This window comes from Heliangelus exortis, chromosome 5 (genome assembly GCF_036169615.1).
Source record: "Heliangelus exortis chromosome 5, bHelExo1.hap1, whole genome shotgun sequence".
Classification (NCBI taxonomy): Eukaryota; Metazoa; Chordata; class Aves; order Apodiformes; family Trochilidae; genus Heliangelus; species Heliangelus exortis.
Window position 1 is genome coordinate 14067306 of NC_092426.1, and position 20717 is coordinate 14088022.

At 37.0% G+C, this 20717-nt stretch overlaps 2 protein-coding genes across 9 annotated transcripts in view; one reads left to right on the plus strand and one right to left on the minus strand.

The window, feature by feature from the left end:
- Positions 1–768: 768 nt before the first annotated feature.
- On the minus strand, positions 769–4785 carry GSKIP (GSK3B interacting protein). Of its 2 annotated transcripts, none has more exons than XM_071745667.1 (3): positions 4647–4785; positions 3272–3530; positions 769–2665 (listed from the first exon to the last, which is right to left on the minus strand). In XM_071745667.1, exons 2-3 carry the CDS (start codon positions 3527–3529, stop codon positions 2504–2506), a joined length of 420 nt encoding a protein of 139 aa, XP_071601768.1. In that variant the 5' UTR covers position 3530; positions 4647–4785; the 3' UTR covers positions 769–2503. The 2 variants fall into 2 exon arrangements, with proteins under 2 accessions (XP_071601768.1, XP_071601769.1); XM_071745668.1 differs by having other exon boundaries at positions 4536–4758.
- Positions 4786–4844: 59 nt separating this feature from the next.
- Positions 4845–20717, plus strand: part of ATG2B (autophagy related 2B) — a 44977-nt gene continuing 29104 nt past the window's right edge. For 5 of the 7 annotated variants that reach the window (XM_071745657.1, XM_071745656.1, XM_071745654.1 and 2 more), the window contains exons 1-15: positions 4860–5500; positions 9090–9252; positions 11027–11179; positions 12125–12227; positions 12963–13125; positions 13585–13764; positions 14004–14104; positions 15085–15263; positions 15872–16026; positions 16735–16846; positions 17005–17266; positions 18136–18286; positions 18815–18907; positions 19064–19252; positions 19846–20119. In XM_071745657.1, coding sequence (XP_071601758.1) covers positions 5339–5500; positions 9090–9252; positions 11027–11179; positions 12125–12227; positions 12963–13125; positions 13585–13764; positions 14004–14104; positions 15085–15263; positions 15872–16026; positions 16735–16846; positions 17005–17266; positions 18136–18286; positions 18815–18907; positions 19064–19252; positions 19846–20119 — 2440 coding nt within the window. In that variant the 5' untranslated portion in view covers positions 4860–5338. Of the gene's footprint in view, positions 5501–9089; positions 9253–11026; positions 11180–12124; positions 12228–12962; positions 13126–13584; positions 13765–14003; positions 14105–15080; positions 15264–15871; positions 16027–16734; positions 16847–17004; positions 17267–18135; positions 18287–18814; positions 18908–19063; positions 19253–19845; positions 20120–20717 lie in introns of all 7 variants that reach the window. The other 2 variants (XM_071745655.1, XR_011726231.1) reach the window with 2 other exon arrangements.

Sequence of the window (20717 nt, forward strand, 5' to 3'; positions counted from 1 at the left end):
CAGTCTGTCCTAGGACAAACAGGGATAGCAGCACTCAAGTAAATGAGGGACTTTACTCCGGACTTGAAAACGCCAAAGCGTACAAAATGCATGTAGTATTGCCGAGACAAAAATAGCTTTAATTAAGTTATTAGACATCCTTTCAGGCAGCTGGCAGGTTTTGGGCTTTTTTTTTTTTTTTTTTTTTTCTTTTGGCAATTCATAGATTTACAGCTACATTAGACCAAACAGGGCTTTCTTTGGATAATGATAACTGACAGTCTAAGGTGACTAAACAAAATTTGCCATTGTCAGCTCTTCAGAGAAGCTCCCTCCATACAGGTAGCAATGCCAAAGGACAGGGCCTGGAGAGCATTTTCTTCAGGCTCATAAAACCAAAGAGTGGAATGACATAGCTTTACCATTTTTTAGTTACCACTGCAGTACAGTAAGATAAACAGAAGTTGCTTCTGGTAACACCTACGAAACACCTGTTTTGGAAGCATTTCTCAGCTTCTGTTCACAGTAAGCATGCAAAATGACAAAGCATTCTGAAGATACTTTAGACTCGAAATAATCTGAGCTTGGTGTTTTTCCACTTGTATTTCTAACACTTCCTTTCCTAGTTTTTCTTAACAATCACCTACCTTGCTTTTTTGTGATAAAATTTCAGCAGACACAAGATTTTCACATGCTTGTTAACTATCTGATAGTTCAGATTTTTTAATGGGGTTGATGAGTTTGGTTTTCACTCCTCTCTTCTCAGTAACCCACACTCCTCCAAAAAAATGACAACACACCACTGCATTTATTTAATGCTTTAGTCATTGAAGTCAAACAAATAAATTAGTTGCAAGGGAAAATATTCAAATATAAATCTGGTAAAGTACATTCTCCTCACAGAGGACTAACCACATGACACAGACCTGTGTGCAAAAGAGAGCCTATGAACAATTTTTAGAGCGTGGAAGCATACCCTAGGGCAGAAGATCAGTACCAGAAGTTTCAACCTAAAAAGATAATAAACACAAAACTAAGGTTTGGAAAACAGAAGCACTAACTACAGTTGTCTCGTAACAGCTATACATTGTTACCTCCAAACTATACAAAAGCTATACTAGGCTTCTGCAATTAATATGACTAATCCTTAGCAGGCAGAAGTCAATATAACTCTACTGAGGTCACCTGAATCTGTGACTTCATGAGAACAGATGTACCCCTAAGCGTGGCTCAAAAAAAGCTACTGCATGTACTTGTCACAAAAGCATGCAGCATAATGTCAGGATTATTTATCTAAAAATGCACAAATACTGAATAATAGAAGAATACAAAAAGTATGAACATCACACAATGTTTGTTCAACAGTACTGGTATTTCTAACCAACTGCAATTTTTAAAAAGTCCATTCAGTACATACTTAAAAGGTTACAGCAGAGCAATAGATTTATAAAGAGATCTGTACCAGTTTTATGTAGAAAATACAAGCTATATCTGCGAGTTTGCATTAGTCTTTGCAAATTTCATACAACCTTTGGTTTCAAACCAATCCATTGTAATTAACATTACAGTGCTTACTTAGCATTCATTAGGAGAGGACACTGTTGAAGAAGAAAATGTGGAAAACAGAGTGCCAAAGTACTGTATTATAGAATGTAAAAGCTGAAGCAAAAATACTCTTGTGTAGATCCTGTACATTATGTAAACACACATTCAAAATAGTAAAGAGACTAAAATGTCTTCCAAGCCTCTCAAACAGTTACAGTATAGCATATGTATATATATATATATAAAACATATATAACATCATCTTTAGGAAATGTAGTCCATTACATCCTAATTCTGTGCTTAACTCATTTGCAATTCAGACAATACATTCATGTATTAGCAGTACATCTCATTTATTACTTGCAGTTTGCTGCAGGTTGCTATAGACAAGGAAAGATCAAGTAACAGTGAGCCTTGCTTTCAATGCAGTTACTGTCAGTATAAAAGCAACGCTCAACTTGAACAATGGTTCAAGAACCATTTTTTTGTTAAGAAAGCTGAAAATTTACAGATTCAGGTATGGCAAATCAAGCTGAAATTCCATTCTTTGCAGAACAGCAATTTTCCTAGTTATTTTTTCATTAATTGGGTAGACCAAGTAGTTTGCTTCTATTTTAAAAAGTGGATATGAAAATTATCGATATGCACATACACAAAAAACTACTACTTGTATATAAAACATTCAGTTGCTGTTTTTTTTAGTCTTGTATAACAACACTTTTTTTAATGTTGTAAAAAATCAACTTACTTGCTCATCTACAACAAAAAAGTTTATTAATCTTAGAATTCAGTGGATTTTAACAGCATTGTGATATACACAAATCCACTGTAGCAAAACATTGGAGTAGTGCTAGCATAAATTAGGTATTAATGCAAGAAATTAAGCTTAAGATGTTTCTGGCGATGTTTGTAAGAAAGAATTTAGTGCCTCATACTAGATTTCCTTCTAGCATTTAAACCTTCCTCACTTCTGTGTAAATCATGACTGACTATCTTTCTTCAAAGCTTCTAGTCTTTGTAGTAATGCATTTCCAAACACCTCTCGATATGCAGGGCTGAGAGAATCCAGTAAGGAGTAGACAGTTTCATGGTATGGCGTTTGCAATCTGTCATCAGTCTGATCAAAATCATAAGCTACTACCTGCAATAAAAAAATCACTGGTTAAATTTCTGTGATTAGGATCACCTTGCAATGGGAAACAGATCAAAATTTGTCAGGGTAGTACAATAACATGAGAAGAAAAACAAACTGGACTTAAATTGCAATCTGTGCATTCTACTATGGCGCTTAGTGGTAATACAGTATTTGGTTTTAAATACCTTTTGGACAAAACTCAGGATCTTAGTAAAATCTATCATATGACCTTTGAAAAGAAGTCTTACATGTATGTGTTTGCACAAAAAATACAAATGGTGCAAAAAAGTACTGTATATATGCTATATTACTGACTTGTCTGGGTACCCGAGAAACCCAAAGACATGCCTATAATAAATTGTTGTTTTAATAGCCATAATTTCGTGTCTCAAATAAATGCCAGTTTGTTGGTTTGGTGTTTTTTTTCCATCAACTGCTTGCTTTTTTGGAAGTAGATAGTTTAAGTTCCAATTTCTAGGAGAAAACCCGTAGAACAGGCTTTCATAAAATTAATCTGTTTTGGTGTCACTGAAGTATTTTTCTAGGCACCTTGTGAACATCACCATTGTTCAAAACAAAGAGGCTTAAGAAATTGTAAACAAACCCATTTACCCTGAGCCCTGCTTCCGTGAGCTCCAGGCAGTATCTGTTCCTTTCCCTGGTTTCCACATTGATATATGCGACATCCTCTGCACAGGGAAGGCTTTTTGAGACAAACATGTTGCTGACGGCAAAAAGAACATCATTCACGACAGCTTCAGCTTCTAGTCTCATGTCTTTCACATCTGTTCCTTCAAAGTCTCTATAATCAGAATCCTCTTCGAATCCTGTATTATTAGACAACTCCATAGGTTTGCAATCAGTCTCCATTCTGCATGTGGAAACACATTTTAGATTTAACAGACCACTATACTCGATTTATATAAACATCATTAAACAAGAAACATATCTTAAGCAGATTAACATTGTCCAAAAAAACGAAAAACATTAAATATAAGACCCAGTGACTTCCATGACTCATGATAGTACAGAGAACCAAAATGAAGATGTTGAGAACAGATGCTGAAGAAGGTTACATTAGCACATAAAAGCACCACCAGTATCACTGAGGCTGCTTTTTCGTATGCAAGTAACTTGCATTCTGTTGTATAAGACTGTTATGATTCAGCAGTAATTAATTCTGTACTTTACTGATCGGGAATGCAGTAGAAATACAAGTCGTGCCTGGAAACACTGAGATCAATAGCTCTAGGAAAAAAAAAAAAACTATTGTTGGTGAATTTAACAAAGACATAGAAAAGTCTGTGAACTAAATGGGTTATCAGACACCATAAAGACGTATTAACAGCAGCTTTTTGTTTTGTTCTCTTGTTCAGCTTTTATGCCCAACTGCCAGTTCATTTCAGACCGGCCCTTGTCAGGAATTTTTACCAAAAGGGGAGAGGCGCACTGGGGGTTACCACAGCGGCTCCAATATTGCCTCTCGGGTACCTGCATCGCCGTGAGGCCTCGGGTAACCCACACCCCCGGGCAGCCTGCCTCAGGGCAGCCGGGAAAGCCCCTTGGACGCTGCCCCGAGTGCTTCGGCAGCCAAGAAGAGATGCCAGGAGGGAATGGGGGCTGGCAACAACCCATTTGCAACACATTTGCAAAGCATTCACTCAATCAGATCGATTGCTTCCTGACAAATCCCACCTTGGACCTACAAATTTAACAAGCTGAAGTCAAAGCGGGAGCCGGCTACCGAGCTGCGCGTCACTCCGATTTACTGACAATAAAGCAGGCGCGAAGCACTCCCGCGACACTGCCCCGCGTAGCGCGGGCGGCACCAGGTGCCACCCCCTCCGGCAGCACCGCGCCCCGACAGCCCACCTACCAGCACCGGCAACGGGTGACCGAGGCCCCGACGCCCGACCCCAAACGTATCCGGACACAACAGCACCTGCCGCTACGCCCGGCCCGGCCCGGCCCGCCAGCTGAGACGTACCCGCTCTACTGATTCCCCCGGGGCCGCTCGCTAGAGACACGGCCCCGGCCACCACCCGCCGCCTCGGCCCGGCGCCGCCCGGCAGCGGAAGCCCCTCCGGCGCGACACCGCCCCCTCACACACCTCCCGCCGCCGCTTCCGCCCCCGCCTCCTCCGCTCAGCGACGCCATTTCCGCGCGGACGTCACGGTGCCAGTGACGGCGCTCGGCGGGGGGGGAGCGTGCTGGAGGAAGGAGACAAACAGCCCGGATCGGCCCGGCTGCCCGCGCCGGCGGCGGAGACCTAAGGCGGCGGGGGGGGGGGGCCGCCCGCCGGACCCCGTCCCCTTCACCCGCTCCGCGCACCGTTCTGCTGCGCGGCGTGTCTGCGGCGGCCCCCTCGCACTCGCGGGCCGCCAAGAAGATGGCGGCGAGGGTGTCCGAGTGAGGATGGAGCTACCTGTCAGCCCCTCTTCACCCTGAGGGGAGGCAGTGCCGCCCTGCCGGCGGTGCGAGGGGCGGCAGGCAACCCTTGCATTAGCCCGCGCTGAGGGGCAAGGCTGGGCCCGGCGGCTCCTGCTCGCTTCCCTCTCTCCGCCCACTGGAGGGGGCAGCCTCGCCTCCGTCCCGCACCCCGTCTCGCCGCCCGTCCCGGACCCCGTCCCAGACCCCGTCCCGCCGCCTGACCCCGGGGCCCCCGGCGCGCAAGCCGCCATGCCGTGGCCTTTTTCGGAGTCCATCAAGAAGAGGGCCTGCAGGTACCTGCTGCAGAGGTACCTGGGCCACTTCTTGCAGGAGAAGCTCAGCTTGGAGCAGCTCAGCCTGGATCTCTACCAGGGCACCGGCTCCTTGACGCAGGTCCCTCTGGATAAGTGGGTAAGAGAGATGCCGGCGCTTCACCCCCTCAGCTCCTACTGCGTCTGAGGGACCAGCTGATTCCCTGCCCCCGGCTCCCACCCACTTTGTTTTCAGTAGTCGGCGTCCTTCATGTAAAAAAGTTGCAGCCATAATTGGCATTTCATCCAGGGAGCTCTGCTTTGATATGTGAGCACAGAAATAATATTTAATATCTGAGCATTTGTTACAGATATATTGTTCTAGCCACGCTTTTGGTTTTTTTGTTTTTTGTTTTTCTAATTATTAGAAAGGAAACCAAAACTAAGAGAAGACAATAGCTGCCAGTATTTCAGGGAAGAGCCTAGGATAGACCAAACTGCTAGAAATTGCTGCTGTAGTTGCAGGGCATCATGTTTTCTAGCTGTTACCAGAGGTCGTGAAAATAATGAAGATATCCCTGTTTTTGCTGTGCTTTGTTTTCATCTTGGAAGTATTTTTGTTTTTGTTGACCGTATTATGCTGAGCTTAGTCCATGTAGATCTCTAAAAATTGTTCCCTAGTCTTGCAGTGGTGAAAGTATTTGTTGACAAATGGAAATCTGCTTTAGCTGGAGTTAACTGAGCAGGTGAGCTGCCATGCTTTGAACCAAGTGAAGCTTGTTTTCGTATATGTATGTATGTATGAGTGTACGTGTGTATATAAACACACGTACATAGGCATACTTTCAGCCTATTGAAGTAATCCAAAGGTCTGGGGCCATGTTTGTAATATTTCAAAGTTTCTTAGTTTAATTACCAATGTTATTGGATTCTGCTTGCCAGTTAAATGACTGTCATGAGGAGCCTTAAGCATTGCTGTGTGTCAGTCATTGACTTCCAGGGTAGCACAGGTGATAAGTTAGGCACGCAGCCTTATTGTTTTACAAAGTACTTTCCAAACGCATTTTTACTGTACTTTTTTCTGTTACTGGGCCTTGCTGGGCATGTTTTAAAATACTTGAGAATATCTGATGTGTTCAAATAATGCTTTGCCGGTTGTTTTTATGAAAATGTTTGACAGTGACAGGAGACAGATGTTAGCAGAAACGCTCAAAATTGCCACATTTTTAGTGCGGGGTTTTTCGTTGTTTGCTTGTTTGTTTCCTTCTTTCCATTCTGGCTGTGTCTGCAGTTTGTGCTCTGCGGCAGGCAGACTGTCTCGCTTTAATTGAATGATTATGCCCTCTAGTGGGTATCACGGCAGCCTTCACGAATCAAAGTGACATTATTTAAAATGTAAATACTTTGAAAGGTAGCAGTGCGAGCCAGTACTAAATGAACAATTGGTTATGTATCTACAGAGGTTAAATGTATATACAATAAGGCTTAGATTTTCTTCCCCACTTGTAGGTCAGCATTCTTCTATTTGGCTTGTAAACAATTACATGTTTGAGGTTCTTTGCACGTGACTTTCTCATGTATGACAGATTGCAAAAACAGATGTCACGGAAGTACTGCAGCTCTTTTTCCCCCTCCAGTCATAGTAGACTTGTTGTCTGTGAATCACCAGGATGACAATATTTTTTTGCATGTTGTCTTATTCACTTTAGTGAATACTTCTGTTTATCTTAACATCAAAAGTATTTCATCCAACATAGTATGTGCTTGTAGAGATATGTAGGAGTACCTGGGGCTACTGGTGCAACCCCTTTACCTCCTGAGACCTAGGCTGTCTAGAAAAAAATCAAAATGTGCCCCATCATGCTTGTTGAATTTTAATATACATGGAATAGTAATTTTCCTACTACAATTCCTGTGATTTCGAGATGGAAATTTAGTCAATAAAGTGTTCTTATATGAAGACTACTTCAGTTTTAAAATTTCACTTGGAATACTCAAGTTACTGCTTTCTAGGAACAAATGGCTCATTTATGGAATAATTTACCTAAAATAATGGTTGAATTTTTTTGCTTTTACATCATAAATTTCTATTTCAGAGTAATTCTCAGGTCAGTTTTATTCAAAATATGGTAGCTTTCTGCTCTAGCAAATTATTATGTAAAGGCTCAAGTCAGTTAAATCAATTGTGATATTTTAGAAAGTACAAAATAATTACTTGTACCTTAGCTTATAAAATTGTCCCATCTGTAGTTCCTGTATTTAGTTCGAACTACAGTCTTATGTGTCACTGAATCTTAGTTTATTGTTTGGTTCTTAAATAATTTCCTGATAGAACTGATTCAGGTTCTGTTTCATTAAAGTTGGTGTCTGTTTCTGCTGCTTGAATGATCTTTGGAACAGAAACTAGAAAAGCTGAACATACATGCAAACAAAATTCTAAAAGCGAAGTTAATAAGAGCATAAGGAAAGCAACAAGTTATAATGATGAGAAAGTTGCACCTGGAAATATAACAATGAAAAGTGTAGTTTTCTGAAGACTTCTTTGTTAATATTTATTTTTAAATTATTCTATATAATTAGAACAACATTTTAAATATAACTAAAATTGAAAACAACTTTTAAATACTTATTTTTTAGAAAAGCTTTTCATGTTTAATTTATGGATTTTCCCCAGTAAAATCGGTGGCCCTGTTCAACAGGGAAGGTCAAAACCACACCTTTTTGCCAGTTGACCATAATGGTCTAAAATGACAATCAGAGTCTTCAGTAGGGTCTTATATGTTTACAGATTTTCATTCACTTAATTTGTTATGTGATTTAGATTGATTTTTGTTAATTAAGGTAGCCTAGGTAGCTCTTGTTTGGTAATTACAGTTGTAACTAAATTTTTGAATCAGGACATAAACAGTCATATTTCTTTTTTGGGGTTTTTTATTTGGTTTTTGTTTGTTTGTTTTAACTGGGAAGAATATGTTTCCTTTCAAAATATGTTCTTTGGACTCTATGGATGTAATGAAAGGTGTATTGTGCAACAAGTGAGTCTTTTCTGAGCATTGTTGAAAACTTAAAAGTCCTAGGTTATTCTTCAGAGCTGGTGTTCATTTTTTTCTTCTCAGTATCTCTTACGATACTGAGACCAACTTAACTGTAGTTTTGTTAATAATGTTACCACAAAGGACTGGATTAATTGAGCAGTTTCTGTAGAATATCAGTCTGCCCATTGAGCTGCAACATTTAAATTAGTGCTGGACATTGAACACATTAAAATTAGATTTAGAAATGGCACGTGTGTTATACAGCAGGGGATTTATTATTTGGTTTCACTGTTCCAGTGTCACAAAGAAATGTGAAACGAACATTGCTTTGAAATTACATGCAAGTGAAATACTCTTGCTGCAGAAACCAGGTACTAATTGCTTTTTTACTGCAACCCTATTTTCAGCTTTCTGAAAGTATTGCTGGGGAAATGATACATCAACTTGCATCAGTTCTGTAGTATTTATAACAATAAGATAACAGATTTTTTTTGGTGTAGTGCAAAAATACAGGTTATATAGCTATCACAGGGAAACCTGTATTATTTTGAAAGCTACATAACTAATGTAGCTCAAGTGCAAAATAGTATGGCTATTTTGTTGTCTGAGTATAATTAATTTTATGGTTGCCTCAATATATTTTAATTTTTATATGCAAAATCATGGATGTGATTTTTAAAAAAGGATAATATTCTTCTTATTCTATTCTCCTAGTGTCTTAATGAGATCCTGGAGTCTGCAGATGCACCTCTGGAAGTCACAGATGGATTCATCCAATCAATTTCTTTATCTGTTCCATGGGGGTCGTTGCTACAGGATAACTGTGCATTAGAAGTTAAAGGATTAGAGATGGTGTTCAGGCCAAGACCAAGGCTTGGTAGGCTTATTTCTTAATATTAAAAAAGGAGGTTCTTTGTAGTTTCTGAAAGGCAAAAGGTTTTAGCCAGTTATCATCCTTATTTAAAGTGCCATTTAATTTATATACATTAGTGATAGAGAATGTAATAAAGAAGCTGCCAGGTGTTAGTTAATTGATTGTCAAGTGTTTCTCAATTAAAATGTTTATAGTGTTTCTGCCGTTGTATCTCATTTTTCAAATTGTTTCACAGGTAGTGAAATGGAAATAATACTGTGGGGCAAGGATTGCTAGGTATTTTCACATGGTATATGCCAAATGCTGTTGGCATTAGCAGCTGGCTATTTGGTGGCAGTAAGACAGCACAACAGTGTAAGACTATGAGAATGCTTACAGTGAAGTTTGCCTTTCTTAGGCAACTTCAGAGTAAAGTACACATCCTCTCTTATGTGCAGAACAACAAATGCATTTTGATTGGTATTTCAGTCTAAATTATGACTTTTAAGTACTTACTACCTTTAATTATAATGCTGAGAGGGCTGCCTGAGTTCTTCCAGCTTGTCTATATCTGTATAAATCTGGCTGATCTAGTTGAGACTTTCCTGATGAAAAATTTTCACTGTCAAACCTCCCTAAGTTCTGTCAAGATGTGTTGTTTAGCGTGTGTGTGGCACATGTGCATTTTTGTGTGGAAATTTTGAATGAGTGTCTGAAGTATTTTTAATTCGTGTTTCCTATAGTGTAGAGAAGATGGAAGAAAATATTTAAAATGCATAATAAAGAAGAGAAAAATATGCATAAACCCTTCTTTCCATCATTTGCAAGTTTTTTTTTTTTAGTAATTATATATACTCTTTTTCATTTTTTCTTGTTTTATTTGAACTCAGTTCTGACCTATCTTGCTTTCTGATGTAAGATGATTGCCTTGAAACAATGTTAGTTTTGAGAAGATGTTTTATTTAGTCACTTGCATCCATTTACTTCTCTGTGATGCACAGAACTTTATAATATAGTAGGAAAAATACACTATGCTGCTTTTATTACATTTTAATAGTGAAGTGGATATTTGAATGCTAAACTGGAATGTTTTGCCTGTTTTAGGCGTGTTTGTATTTGTGGTAGTTTTACTTTAGTTTGCCTGTAATAGAGTGTTGAATTTGATTAACTTTTATAATCTACTTTTACAGTATTTGCTCACAATGAGCTTGGCATTAGCTGATAGGAATGCTTTGTCAATTAGGCTGATTTGGCTGCTAAAAACTTTGTAATTACACAGCGTAATTAATACTGTGCTCTCTGGTTTTGCTATAGTCTACCGATTATGTCGGGTTTGTGTTAGACACTTAAAACATTCTAATGTGCTAAGATAACATCTTAAACCTTCTTTAGTCTGTCTGCATCTAGGATATATTCCAAATGGAATAAGAAGTCTTAAATTATATTCTTAAAAAAAAAATTCCTTTATTTCATTTTGCCCATTGTGCCTGCAAAGTCATACTAATATAATAAAAGTACTTGAGAAATTTGTCACTTAAACCATTTCTGAAGGTAGGTTACACTAAATCCTGGTTTCTTATATTGAATTTTCAAGTACTAGAATGTCACCAATGCAATTTAAATAGATAAATGATCTTAAAGTAGTTAAGTGTAAAAAGGAAGATTATAGGTAAGTTTGTGTTTAACTTCTAACTAAGCTGTTGAAACTCTTTTCTGGATGTGCCAAACGTATTATTTAATGTTGTCGTGTTTCAAAATGTTCACAGCCAACTTTATTAAGACTTCTCTTTCTCCGCAGCATCTGGATCTGAGCCCATGTATTGGTCAAGTTTTATGACCAGTAGTATGCAGCTTGCAAAAGAGTGTCTTAGCCAAAAATTGACAGATGAACAAGGAGAAGGGTCCCAGCCTTTTGAGGGACTTGAGAAATTTGCAGAAACTATTGAAACAGGTATGAATTAATTACTGAGATCTGAATTAATGTCTGAGATTAAATCGCTTTATGTTGTGTCTCCATTCTACTAAATAACATCTTGGTTGCTGTGACTTCTTTTACAAATTTTCACTTGTTAGCATTACCTGTATAATTTAAACAGAAAAATAGAACAACTGATCTTATTTTCAAAGGGGGGAAAAAACACCTTTTAGTTTTGAAAATATGAATGTACTTCCCTCAGAGGACAGAATGAAACCTGCTTCAGGGCAAGTTGGTGTCTTTTTACACCAGAACACTTACAGCTAAATCTGTGCTCAGTCATTGGTGAGATGTCTTAGTTTTAGAGGTAGTGGTGATGCTGTTGAGAGATAAAGAGAAATGTTTTTCATCTAGTTTTACACAAAGCTTACTATTGTAACACATATTTGTCAATAACCACACTGTGTTGTTAGAAATACTGTGTTAGAAACTCTGATTTGTGTTGCTGGTGTTTTTTAAGGTGGATGAAATGAAGGGTGTATGACCACATTATGTGGTGGAAAACCTAGTGCTGAAATGTCTGAGCTAAGACAATGGTTTAAAATCAGAAATAGAAGTATTCAGCTAAAGTAGCCCGGTGCTATAGCAGTACTTACCAGTTCAGACGTGGTGTGCAATGAAGCAGGTATTTTCTTTGAGAATCATCCATGCTGAGTTGTAGAACAACCTGCTTTGACTTGTCCCTTGCTCAGATATCTGAGCAGAAAAGCTCCATTGCCTGGCATGTTGTACATATTAGACATATAGGAGGAGGTTAAATTGTCACTTGGTGTCGTTGTGTGTTATTCAAATTAATGGATTATTTCCACTCGACACTGAGAACTTAAAGTGGAAAACTGTTTTAAATTGGTTGTAAATGTCATTGCTGGGTAACTTGACTTAAATACTTCCATGGTATCTTTTTTTTTTTTTCCCATTAAGTTCTAAGGAGAGTGAAAGTTACCTTTTTAGACACTGTTTTGCGGATAGAACATGTGCCGGAAAACTCCAAAAGTGGAACTGCACTTGAAATCAGAATTGAAAGGTAAAGACTTTGTTTTTAAATTGTATTTTTTTTTCTCCAAGCCATTTTTTGCTGTTTTTTTTCAATATATTTTACTCCTAAATTAAACAGGAAGATATTACATTTTTTGTGACCTTTTAGAGGAGCCCACATGTTACTTTTTAATTACTACTGACTTGAATACTATATGTATTCTTGAAGTATTTTTTTTCACCTGTAGGACAGTGTAATCATACTTGCAATACTTTCAAACTATTAAAATTACTGATTTCACAAACTGTACAGAATTGGACACTATTCTTTTAAGTTTCAACTTTCATTTTGACACAAGATGTTACTTTTACGTAGTACTTTTAGAAAACAGTAAAATAGTTGTAGAATACAAAAAAAAAAAATAAGATTCTGAAGCATGTAGTGTATGTGCTGATGAAAATATGTACAGAAGTGCTGGATAGACTGGTTCACCTTGTGGTCAGATTAGACATAAGTACTAGGTAATACACTAGAATATATTCAGACTGGAAACATGTCACAATTGTCCTGGGGTTATCCTGTAGAAAATTCAAGATTTCCACCCATTCCCACAGAGTGGAATGGTTCCCACAGAGTGGAATGGTTCCCACAGAGTGGGTGGTTCTCTTTTCGGGTCAGTCAGTGCATTGTAAGTAGCAAGAGAGAGAGCATGTACAGGCTAAAATGGCAGAATATAGACAATTAGCATGCACCTGTCTTTATTTCCTTGCTTTTGTCTCCCAGAACTCTGTACTGTGATGAAACTGCAGATGAGTGCTCTGGAATCAATGTACATCAGCCCACAGCTTTCGCTCACAAGTTACTGCAGCTCTCAGGTGTCTCTTTCTTCTGGGATGAGTTTCCTGCATCAACAAAGTCCTCCCCAGTTTGTTCAGCTACACAGCTGGTAAAAATATATAAGAATGTGAATTAATGAAGGGTAGAATATATTGTTACATTCATATATGATTCATCCTGAAGGATGTAGGACATGAACTTTTACGTGAATCTGTGTTCCATAAGTGTCATAATAATTTCCTGTTGATTTTGAAAAGAGGGAATGAAATGGAGAATTTAGGACTGAGTGATATTCAACACTGGAATCTGGTTGCAGTTTTAATGTGTGGAAGTCCTCTGTAATTCACTGTTATGTTGAAACTTCCTCCATCTTTTTGCAGAGACCTAATGTTTCATATTTTACATGTCTTATTTCTTTCACAGTTATCAATACCATTGTCAAATATATGCTTGTGTAAAATTGTAATTTGTGTGGAAGGTTTATGTGAAATGCCTGTTTGGGCGTTCGTTTTTAAATTTTTTTTTTTTTAATGGTATACATTCTTACTCATTTTTCTAATGTTTTAAGGCAAGTGAACCAAAGCTTTCACCTAGCTGGAATCCAAAAATCATTTATGAGCCACATCCACAATTAACAAGAAACTTGCCAGAAGTTACTCCTTCTGACCCTGTACAGATCAGTAAGCTGATTGGTAGAATGGAGTTGAGTCTAACACTAAAGCAAAATGAAGTTATTCCTGGAGCTAAGGTTAGTCGTGCTTTCCTGGTCTTTAACTAAATTAATAGTTATGTAGGATTTTAGTTTTACTGCATACAAAATGATCAGATTCTCAAGGGGACTGAATCTACTTAGTTTTGTTGTAGATAATCTGCATTCTGCATTTCTATTTGTTGTGTAGAGGATGAAGATACTGCTGGAATGGATGTATACTCTACAGCATCAAAATTCCTTAAATGTTCTTGATTTTTTTTTTTTTTCTTTTTTAGTTGGATGTAGATGGACAAATAGACTCCGTACATCTATTTCTGTCTCCAAGACAGGTGCATCTTCTGTTGGACATGATAGCAGCTATTGCTGGACCAGGCAAGTGAACATTATGTAAACGTTAAATATGTACTACAGTGGATGAAAAATAAATCTTACAAGATAAAGAGGTTTCCTCAGTGAAAGAAAGTATTTGTGGTGTTTTTGTCTGAAATAGCAGAATGTTTTGGTGCAAATTGTACATGCTGGTAATGAAAATCTAGGTAAGAAATAATACTTGGCAAGTGGCTGTTTAATAGGACAAGATGCAGAGAAATGATGGGTAAAGAAAATCAGGATGCCAGAACAATTTTGGTTCTTCTGACTCCTGTTTCACGGGTGGACCTTAGCTTTCTGGTTCCCTGTCTGTCCTGTGCTTAGTGAGAGGAGCAGAAAACAGAACAGACAGTAGTTCAGTTAGTTTGTTCGTATTTGCTAAGTAATGAACTGCAGTGTTTATACAAGTGCAGTAGCAGGAAGAAAGTGTTCTCGTGTCCTCTCTCCCCTCTTGACCTACCTATGGAAATAACACTTTTCATTAGCATAGGTAGTTGGTCATCTTTTTGAAAAGATTTGTCATGTCCTGGGTAGATGCATAATACTCTTCTAATGATACTGATACACTTTTGTTGTACTGGACTTGTTTGTTGGTTTTGGACAGCTGGAGAAGCATTACATATAGTTTGCCATAGATATAATCTTCAAACCTGAAATATTAATTCCTTGATAGTAAGGCGTTTAAGAGGTTGTGTCCTTAGTCCCTAAAGGTGGGATTAAAAATATATGCTGATATTATATATGATCACATTTGCATATGTAACTTTGAAATGCTGTCTTGAAACTTGAAATGAATGTATTCTCGAGAGAATATTCTGGGCAAGTAAAATCTCAAACAACAAAATGCATGCATATACACATCTGATATACAACTGACAAATGTATAACAGTTAATTTTCTGATTAATTTTTTAATTTTCTTTGGGATATTGGTAAGGAAATTACAGTGGTCTTTCTGTCCTTTTTTTTTTTTTTGAATTCAAGAGAGCCTAAGCAGAATTGAATTGTCAAATAAAGATAGGAAGAACCGACCAATGCAACAGGAAGATGAGTATCGGATTCAGATGGAGTTGAAACGTTACTTAAGGAAAGAGTCTTTATCTGCAGGAGCATCATCTGAACAAAGCTTCTATGAGACAGAGAGTGCCAGAACACCTTCTAGTCGTGGCAAGTATAAAAGATGATGCAGCAGAGTAAATAACCTGTTGTTAAGATTATAAATTGATTGTACATCTTTTAATCTTACTAGCGTAAGTATCAAAAGAACTTTTGATGCTGGTTGTATGCTATTAATGGTACTGTTGAATAAGAAATTAACAATTAGATGAGGTATCAGGTTAGACTTGATTCAGTATTTTATTAAAACTGTTCAGTAATCTGGATGTTACTGTGCAGCATGGTAAATGCATGTTGAGGAAGTGACAGCATAATAGTTGCATTGCCTTCGTATTTATATTTTTACTTCACTAATTTTTGCTGATTACTTTAACTATAAAAATATAAAAGTCAATTTTTAAAAAGAGGGTGTGAATTTATAGAAACAATGCCAATATTAATATGAAACTGAAACATTCAACTGTTCTGGTATCCATTAGTTTTTTTGCCCATTTTATTTAGTGATCTCTGTCCATAGATACTACTAAACTCAGTGTCAAGAAAACCTAGAACTTCTTTAAATAATATATTTGGCTGGCCTCGCAGTTTGGTTCCTGTTAAAAGTGAAGTTACTTTTTTCCATTAGAAGGTAACTCTTTACTATCTATGGTTCTTATTAGAAGAAGAAGTTTTCTTCTCAATGGCTGAAATGGACATGTCTCACAGCCTTTCCTCCCTTCCACCTCTTGGAGACCCTCCGACTATGGATCTAGACTTGTCTTTAACCAGCACATACACAACTACACCAGCAGGATCTCCACTGAGCACTACAGTGGTATAGTACTAACTACATTTAAAATATTTTTTGAATTAACACTTTTGTCTGAAACTGTTGAATAAATATTCTTCAATGTACCAGGAACTATTATAAAATTCTAGGGCAACTGAAAATATTTGAAGTTCATAGGTATTCTTTTTTTTGCAATGGAAATGTTATTGGAAGTTTCTTATCTGTTCTGCTACCAAGACAGGAAATGGAATCTATTTGTTTTCAAATGCCTTGAAGCTTACATAGGACACTTTGATTTATTTTATTTTTAATTAGTGCCTGTGTGCCATCTGGGTTTTCTTTTAATTTGGACTGCCCAGGGAATGACAATAAAAAGTAAAGAATGTTAAATTATTACTCAAACAACATAAAAACTAAACTGTTGATACCACCTTCTTTCTCAAATCTGTTATGTATTTAATGTTTTCCTTAATGAAAGCCATGGGCAACAGTTGTGCTGTTTACAGAGAAACAGGAGAATATACATTCATGGAGGGAGCAACTTATCTAGCTTTATGTAAAAGTGTGTGGGTGTAGACATTGAATTAGAAACAGTAGCCCAAAGTGAAGTGTCTGCATTGTTTGGTTGAGTACTAATAGGCCATGAAATAGCATGCTGGTGATTGTTTATGCATGCACTTTCTGTTTGTTCCTTTACATATTATTTATGTTTCATCTACTATCTAAGGTATTTGTCATATATTTTTGTTTTAGCTTCAATCAACTTGGGGTGATTTTCTTGATCGTAACAAACAAGAACTACAACCTCCAAGGGGTTCTTCACTTGCAGCCAACATGGTTCACCAGGCTACCTTAAGAAGGACATGTAAGGAAAAAAAGTTGTTTTGCATTCTGCTTCCTAGATAATTCTGGAAATGAATTGTTATGCAGCAGCCTGTTAAAAAGAAATAAAAATCAAAAGTAAGATGATTTTATAAATGTGTTACTGCTGAAAAATTATGTTAACTTAATTTTGTATTTCAGCTATTCCATCCAGATCTGTGTCTGTGGATGAATCCAGACCTGAGCTTCTTTTTAGACTGGCAGTTGGAACTTTCTCAGTGTCTGTACTTCATATTGACCCTTTGCCCCCACCTGAAAGTTCACTGAACATTAACCCATTGACACCAATGGCTCGGGATTTCTTTACCCGAATAGAAAAGATTGAGCCAGTTAAGTTTTCAACAGAAGATTTTCTGTCCTTCCGAGAAGTATTTGCAGAAGCTTGTTCTCATGATCACCTTAGGTATAACTTTGCTTATTAATAAATATAATTAACAAAAAATATCTTTTAAGTAAACTTGAATAAAGTAAGTTTATTTCCATAGAAACTGTGTCACCTAATATTTGAGTTGAATTAGACTTCTTTGTTAATTTTTAAATAGCCTTGAATTTTCACATCTGTTGTCCAAGACTTTATTTTTTTAATTAAAAAAAGGAAGAAAACTGCATAAACATTAAAATCAACCTAGTTCTTTTCAACAATAGATGAATTAAACTAGTTACAGTTTCTACCACAGAATTCTAGAGGTTTTAGAAGTAGATGTGTTTTACAGGACCATCTTTATTCCAGTGTATATATATCTTTCTACTTGAAGGAGCGTAGGGTTTTACTTAGTACAAAATAAAACCTCAGCAGAGAGAAAAATTAAGCATGACCAAAATTGTTACTCAGCTGTCTTTTTTTCCAGAAGTTTTTACTATCCCAATACAGTGTATGAAGTGAAATACTTTAGTGCATATATATCTTTTCTTATATGTGTAATTTAGGCTTCCTCAGCATGTGATTTTTTTTTTTTTTTTTTTTTTTTCTTGTCTATATAAAGATGTTAGATTCCCAGATGTGTGTGAATTGCACTGCAGGTTAGGAGTCTAAAATGTTCTTCCAAATTTCTCTACACTGACTGTTGCTGAATGTGTAACATAAGTGAGTGCTGTTGTCTTTGTTGCTATCTGTCATAATTAGATTTTTTTTTTCTTATTTTTGAAGAAATTGTGGTGGTTTCAATAATTATTCTTGAACTGTTGCAATCCTTTTTTACGTTGTATCTTGTTTTTTTATAATTTTTATTGCTTTGTGCTATTTTTTTGTAATTCATTATTTTCTTAAATCAGATTTATAGGTACTGGCATCAAAGTGTCCTATGAACAAAGACAAAGAACTGCCTCTCGGAGTTTTAGTACTGATTTATCCATTGGGAACATGGAGCTCCTAGAATGCCTTTTCTCTACTGACTCTCATTCCATTCAGCCTCACTATACAGAGGTATGTAAAAAATATAGGGAGTTGTATAGAAAAGAAATTAATTGTTAATTGTGTAACTGAGATTACAACCATTCTAAAATCTACTGATCTTAATTTGTTTTTACTTGCTACTGTGTTACGATTTTAAGATGCAGTTTATTTTGATTGCAAGCACAAATAGCGAATGAAACTGCTATCATACCTGAGAAGAATACAGTTAAGTAGGTAGACTCAGCCTGTTTACGTCTCTTAAATATGCATAAAACACTTTGGGATTTAGTGTAAATGGTTTCAAAAAATTAATAAATGGAACTGAGCAATGTGAATGTTTCTTTGCTTGGTGATTATTCTTCCAGCTTTTAATGGTTAGAGGCATCCATGTGTCTGAATAAGTGGCTTTGGCTGGCTATTCTGGCTGGCTATATTTGGGGCTATTCTGCAGTGTTTAATATAAGGTTTTACCTACTGTCTGTTCTATGCAAGACGTCATAAATGTGCAATTTTTTCTTCCTTATCTATTAAGTATTTTTATTCTGTTTTATTCTAAAGCTGCTGACATTTCGTTCTGAAGAAAGAACTGATTCTCATGCCATGCCATGCCTTCAACTTCATTGTAAGCATTCAGATAACAGAGGACCTCAGGTAAGGTTGGAGATTAAAAGTGCTATGTTTTTTGTATAATAAACTTTGTCTAGTTTTGGTGATTTTTCCAGAAAGGGATCTTTTGAATGGAACTCTCAGTATCATTTGTTGCACTATATTCTTTCTAAGGATTTTTGTGTTTTTTTCTCTTTTCAGGGTACTCAAGGGAGACTGAGTTCTGTTCCACATAAAGCAGAGTTACAAATAAAATTAAGTCCGGTGTTTTGTGAGCTGGATATTAGTATTGTAGACAGATTAAATTCATTACTTCAACCACAGAAACTAACTACAGTGGAGATGATGGCATCTCACATGTATGCTTCTTGCAACAAGCACATAAGTCTGGTAAGTTAAAAGCAAAATTGCTTAATAAACTTGCTGATTTTTTGCAGGAGGAAGGGAAGATGGCACTATGCCTGCAGTTGCTAATTCTGATTGATTTGTGGTGGTTAGGTTTTTTTGGTTTTGTGGGTTGTTTGTTTTGGGTTTTTTTCCATTCTTTGATTTTACTCCTGATACAGAACAGTAGCCATCTGATGCAGATACTTGTTCAAGATTCAGTGATTGTATGCTTGATAACAGACCTGAGACAACAGTAGCTGGTTTACAAACTGCTTAAGTTCCCATTGTGCTTTTCAGCAGATGATGTAAACCCTTGATGACTTATATATTAAAACCTTTAGGTGTCACAGCCCAGTTGCCTCTTCTGGGCCTTACCCACTTCTAGGTAGGTAATAGAAAGGCTGGGGAACAATATATGCACTGTGTTACAGTGATTGAGGACCAACAGAAGTTTGTCTTGGCTCAGGTTGTCAGCAGCATTTAAGTGTTAGCATAAATGAAAAATTAATCTTTTTCAAATATTACATCGCCAAAATCTTTCCCCATACTCTAGTGCTATTTTGTTGACTTTGGATTTTATTTTCCTTTTTTTTTAGCATAAAGCATTTGCTGAAGTTTTTCTGGATGAGTCGCATACTCCTGCAAACTGTAGAGTTTCAGTTCAGGTCACAGCCCCAGTATTAAATCTCTCTGTTCGGTTCCCAATTCCCGACCTTCGGTCAGATCAGGAAAGAGGACCATGGTTTAAGAAGTCACTTCAGAAGGAGATTCTTCATCTTGAATTTACAGATACAGAATTTAAAACTGAATTTATAGGAGGGTCTACTCCAGAGCAACTTAAATTAGAACTTACCTTTAAAGAGCTAACTGGTAAGAATATTAACATTTTATTCACCTTGTTTATTTTACCAGATGCTACATAATTGAGACAAAGGTCCTGTCATGTGGTGGAGCAGATGTCTCTGCTTCAGTTCAGTGTTCTGTACTAAAAAATTAGCATGACTCAAAGTAATACTATTAAGAGGAGGGGCTAATATATGTATGTGTAATGCCTGCATTCTTATATTGAGGTCTGAGCTAATATTTATGTTATTTTCTGTTACATTGTTATACTCTAAACTGAGATCCCAGAGATTCTAGTTTATTTCTATCATGATGTTAGGGTAAGTTTTGTAGATTAGTAGGGGAGTGCTTCAGCTATGCAAATTAAAATCTCAAGTCTAGTCTAGAAATGAAGTGAATTATGTCCTAAATAACTGTAATTGAGAAAAATTTAAAAATCTATTCCTCTACTATCTTTCAAAGCAATAAATCTGAGGGAGTGTTTTACATTTGGAGCCCTCTTTGCTGTTTTGTCATCCCATGTACTTCTCAAGGCTGTGACATAATGTAGTGGTGCTATAAATATGTGCAGATATATGCATTAGAAGCATCTGGGTTTCTAACTCTGCAAGCTAGAAGAGAATGG

Bases quoted from the DNA above. Each gene is read 5' to 3' on its own strand.
- GSKIP (XM_071745667.1), bottom strand. From the start codon at position 3,529: ATGGAGACTGATTGCAAACCTATGGAGTTGTCTAATAATACAGGATTC. The intron at 2,666-3,271 runs GTAAATGGGTTT...TTTTTATTGCAG, and splicing joins TCACGGAAGCAGGGCTCAGG to GTAGTAGCTTATGATTTTGA.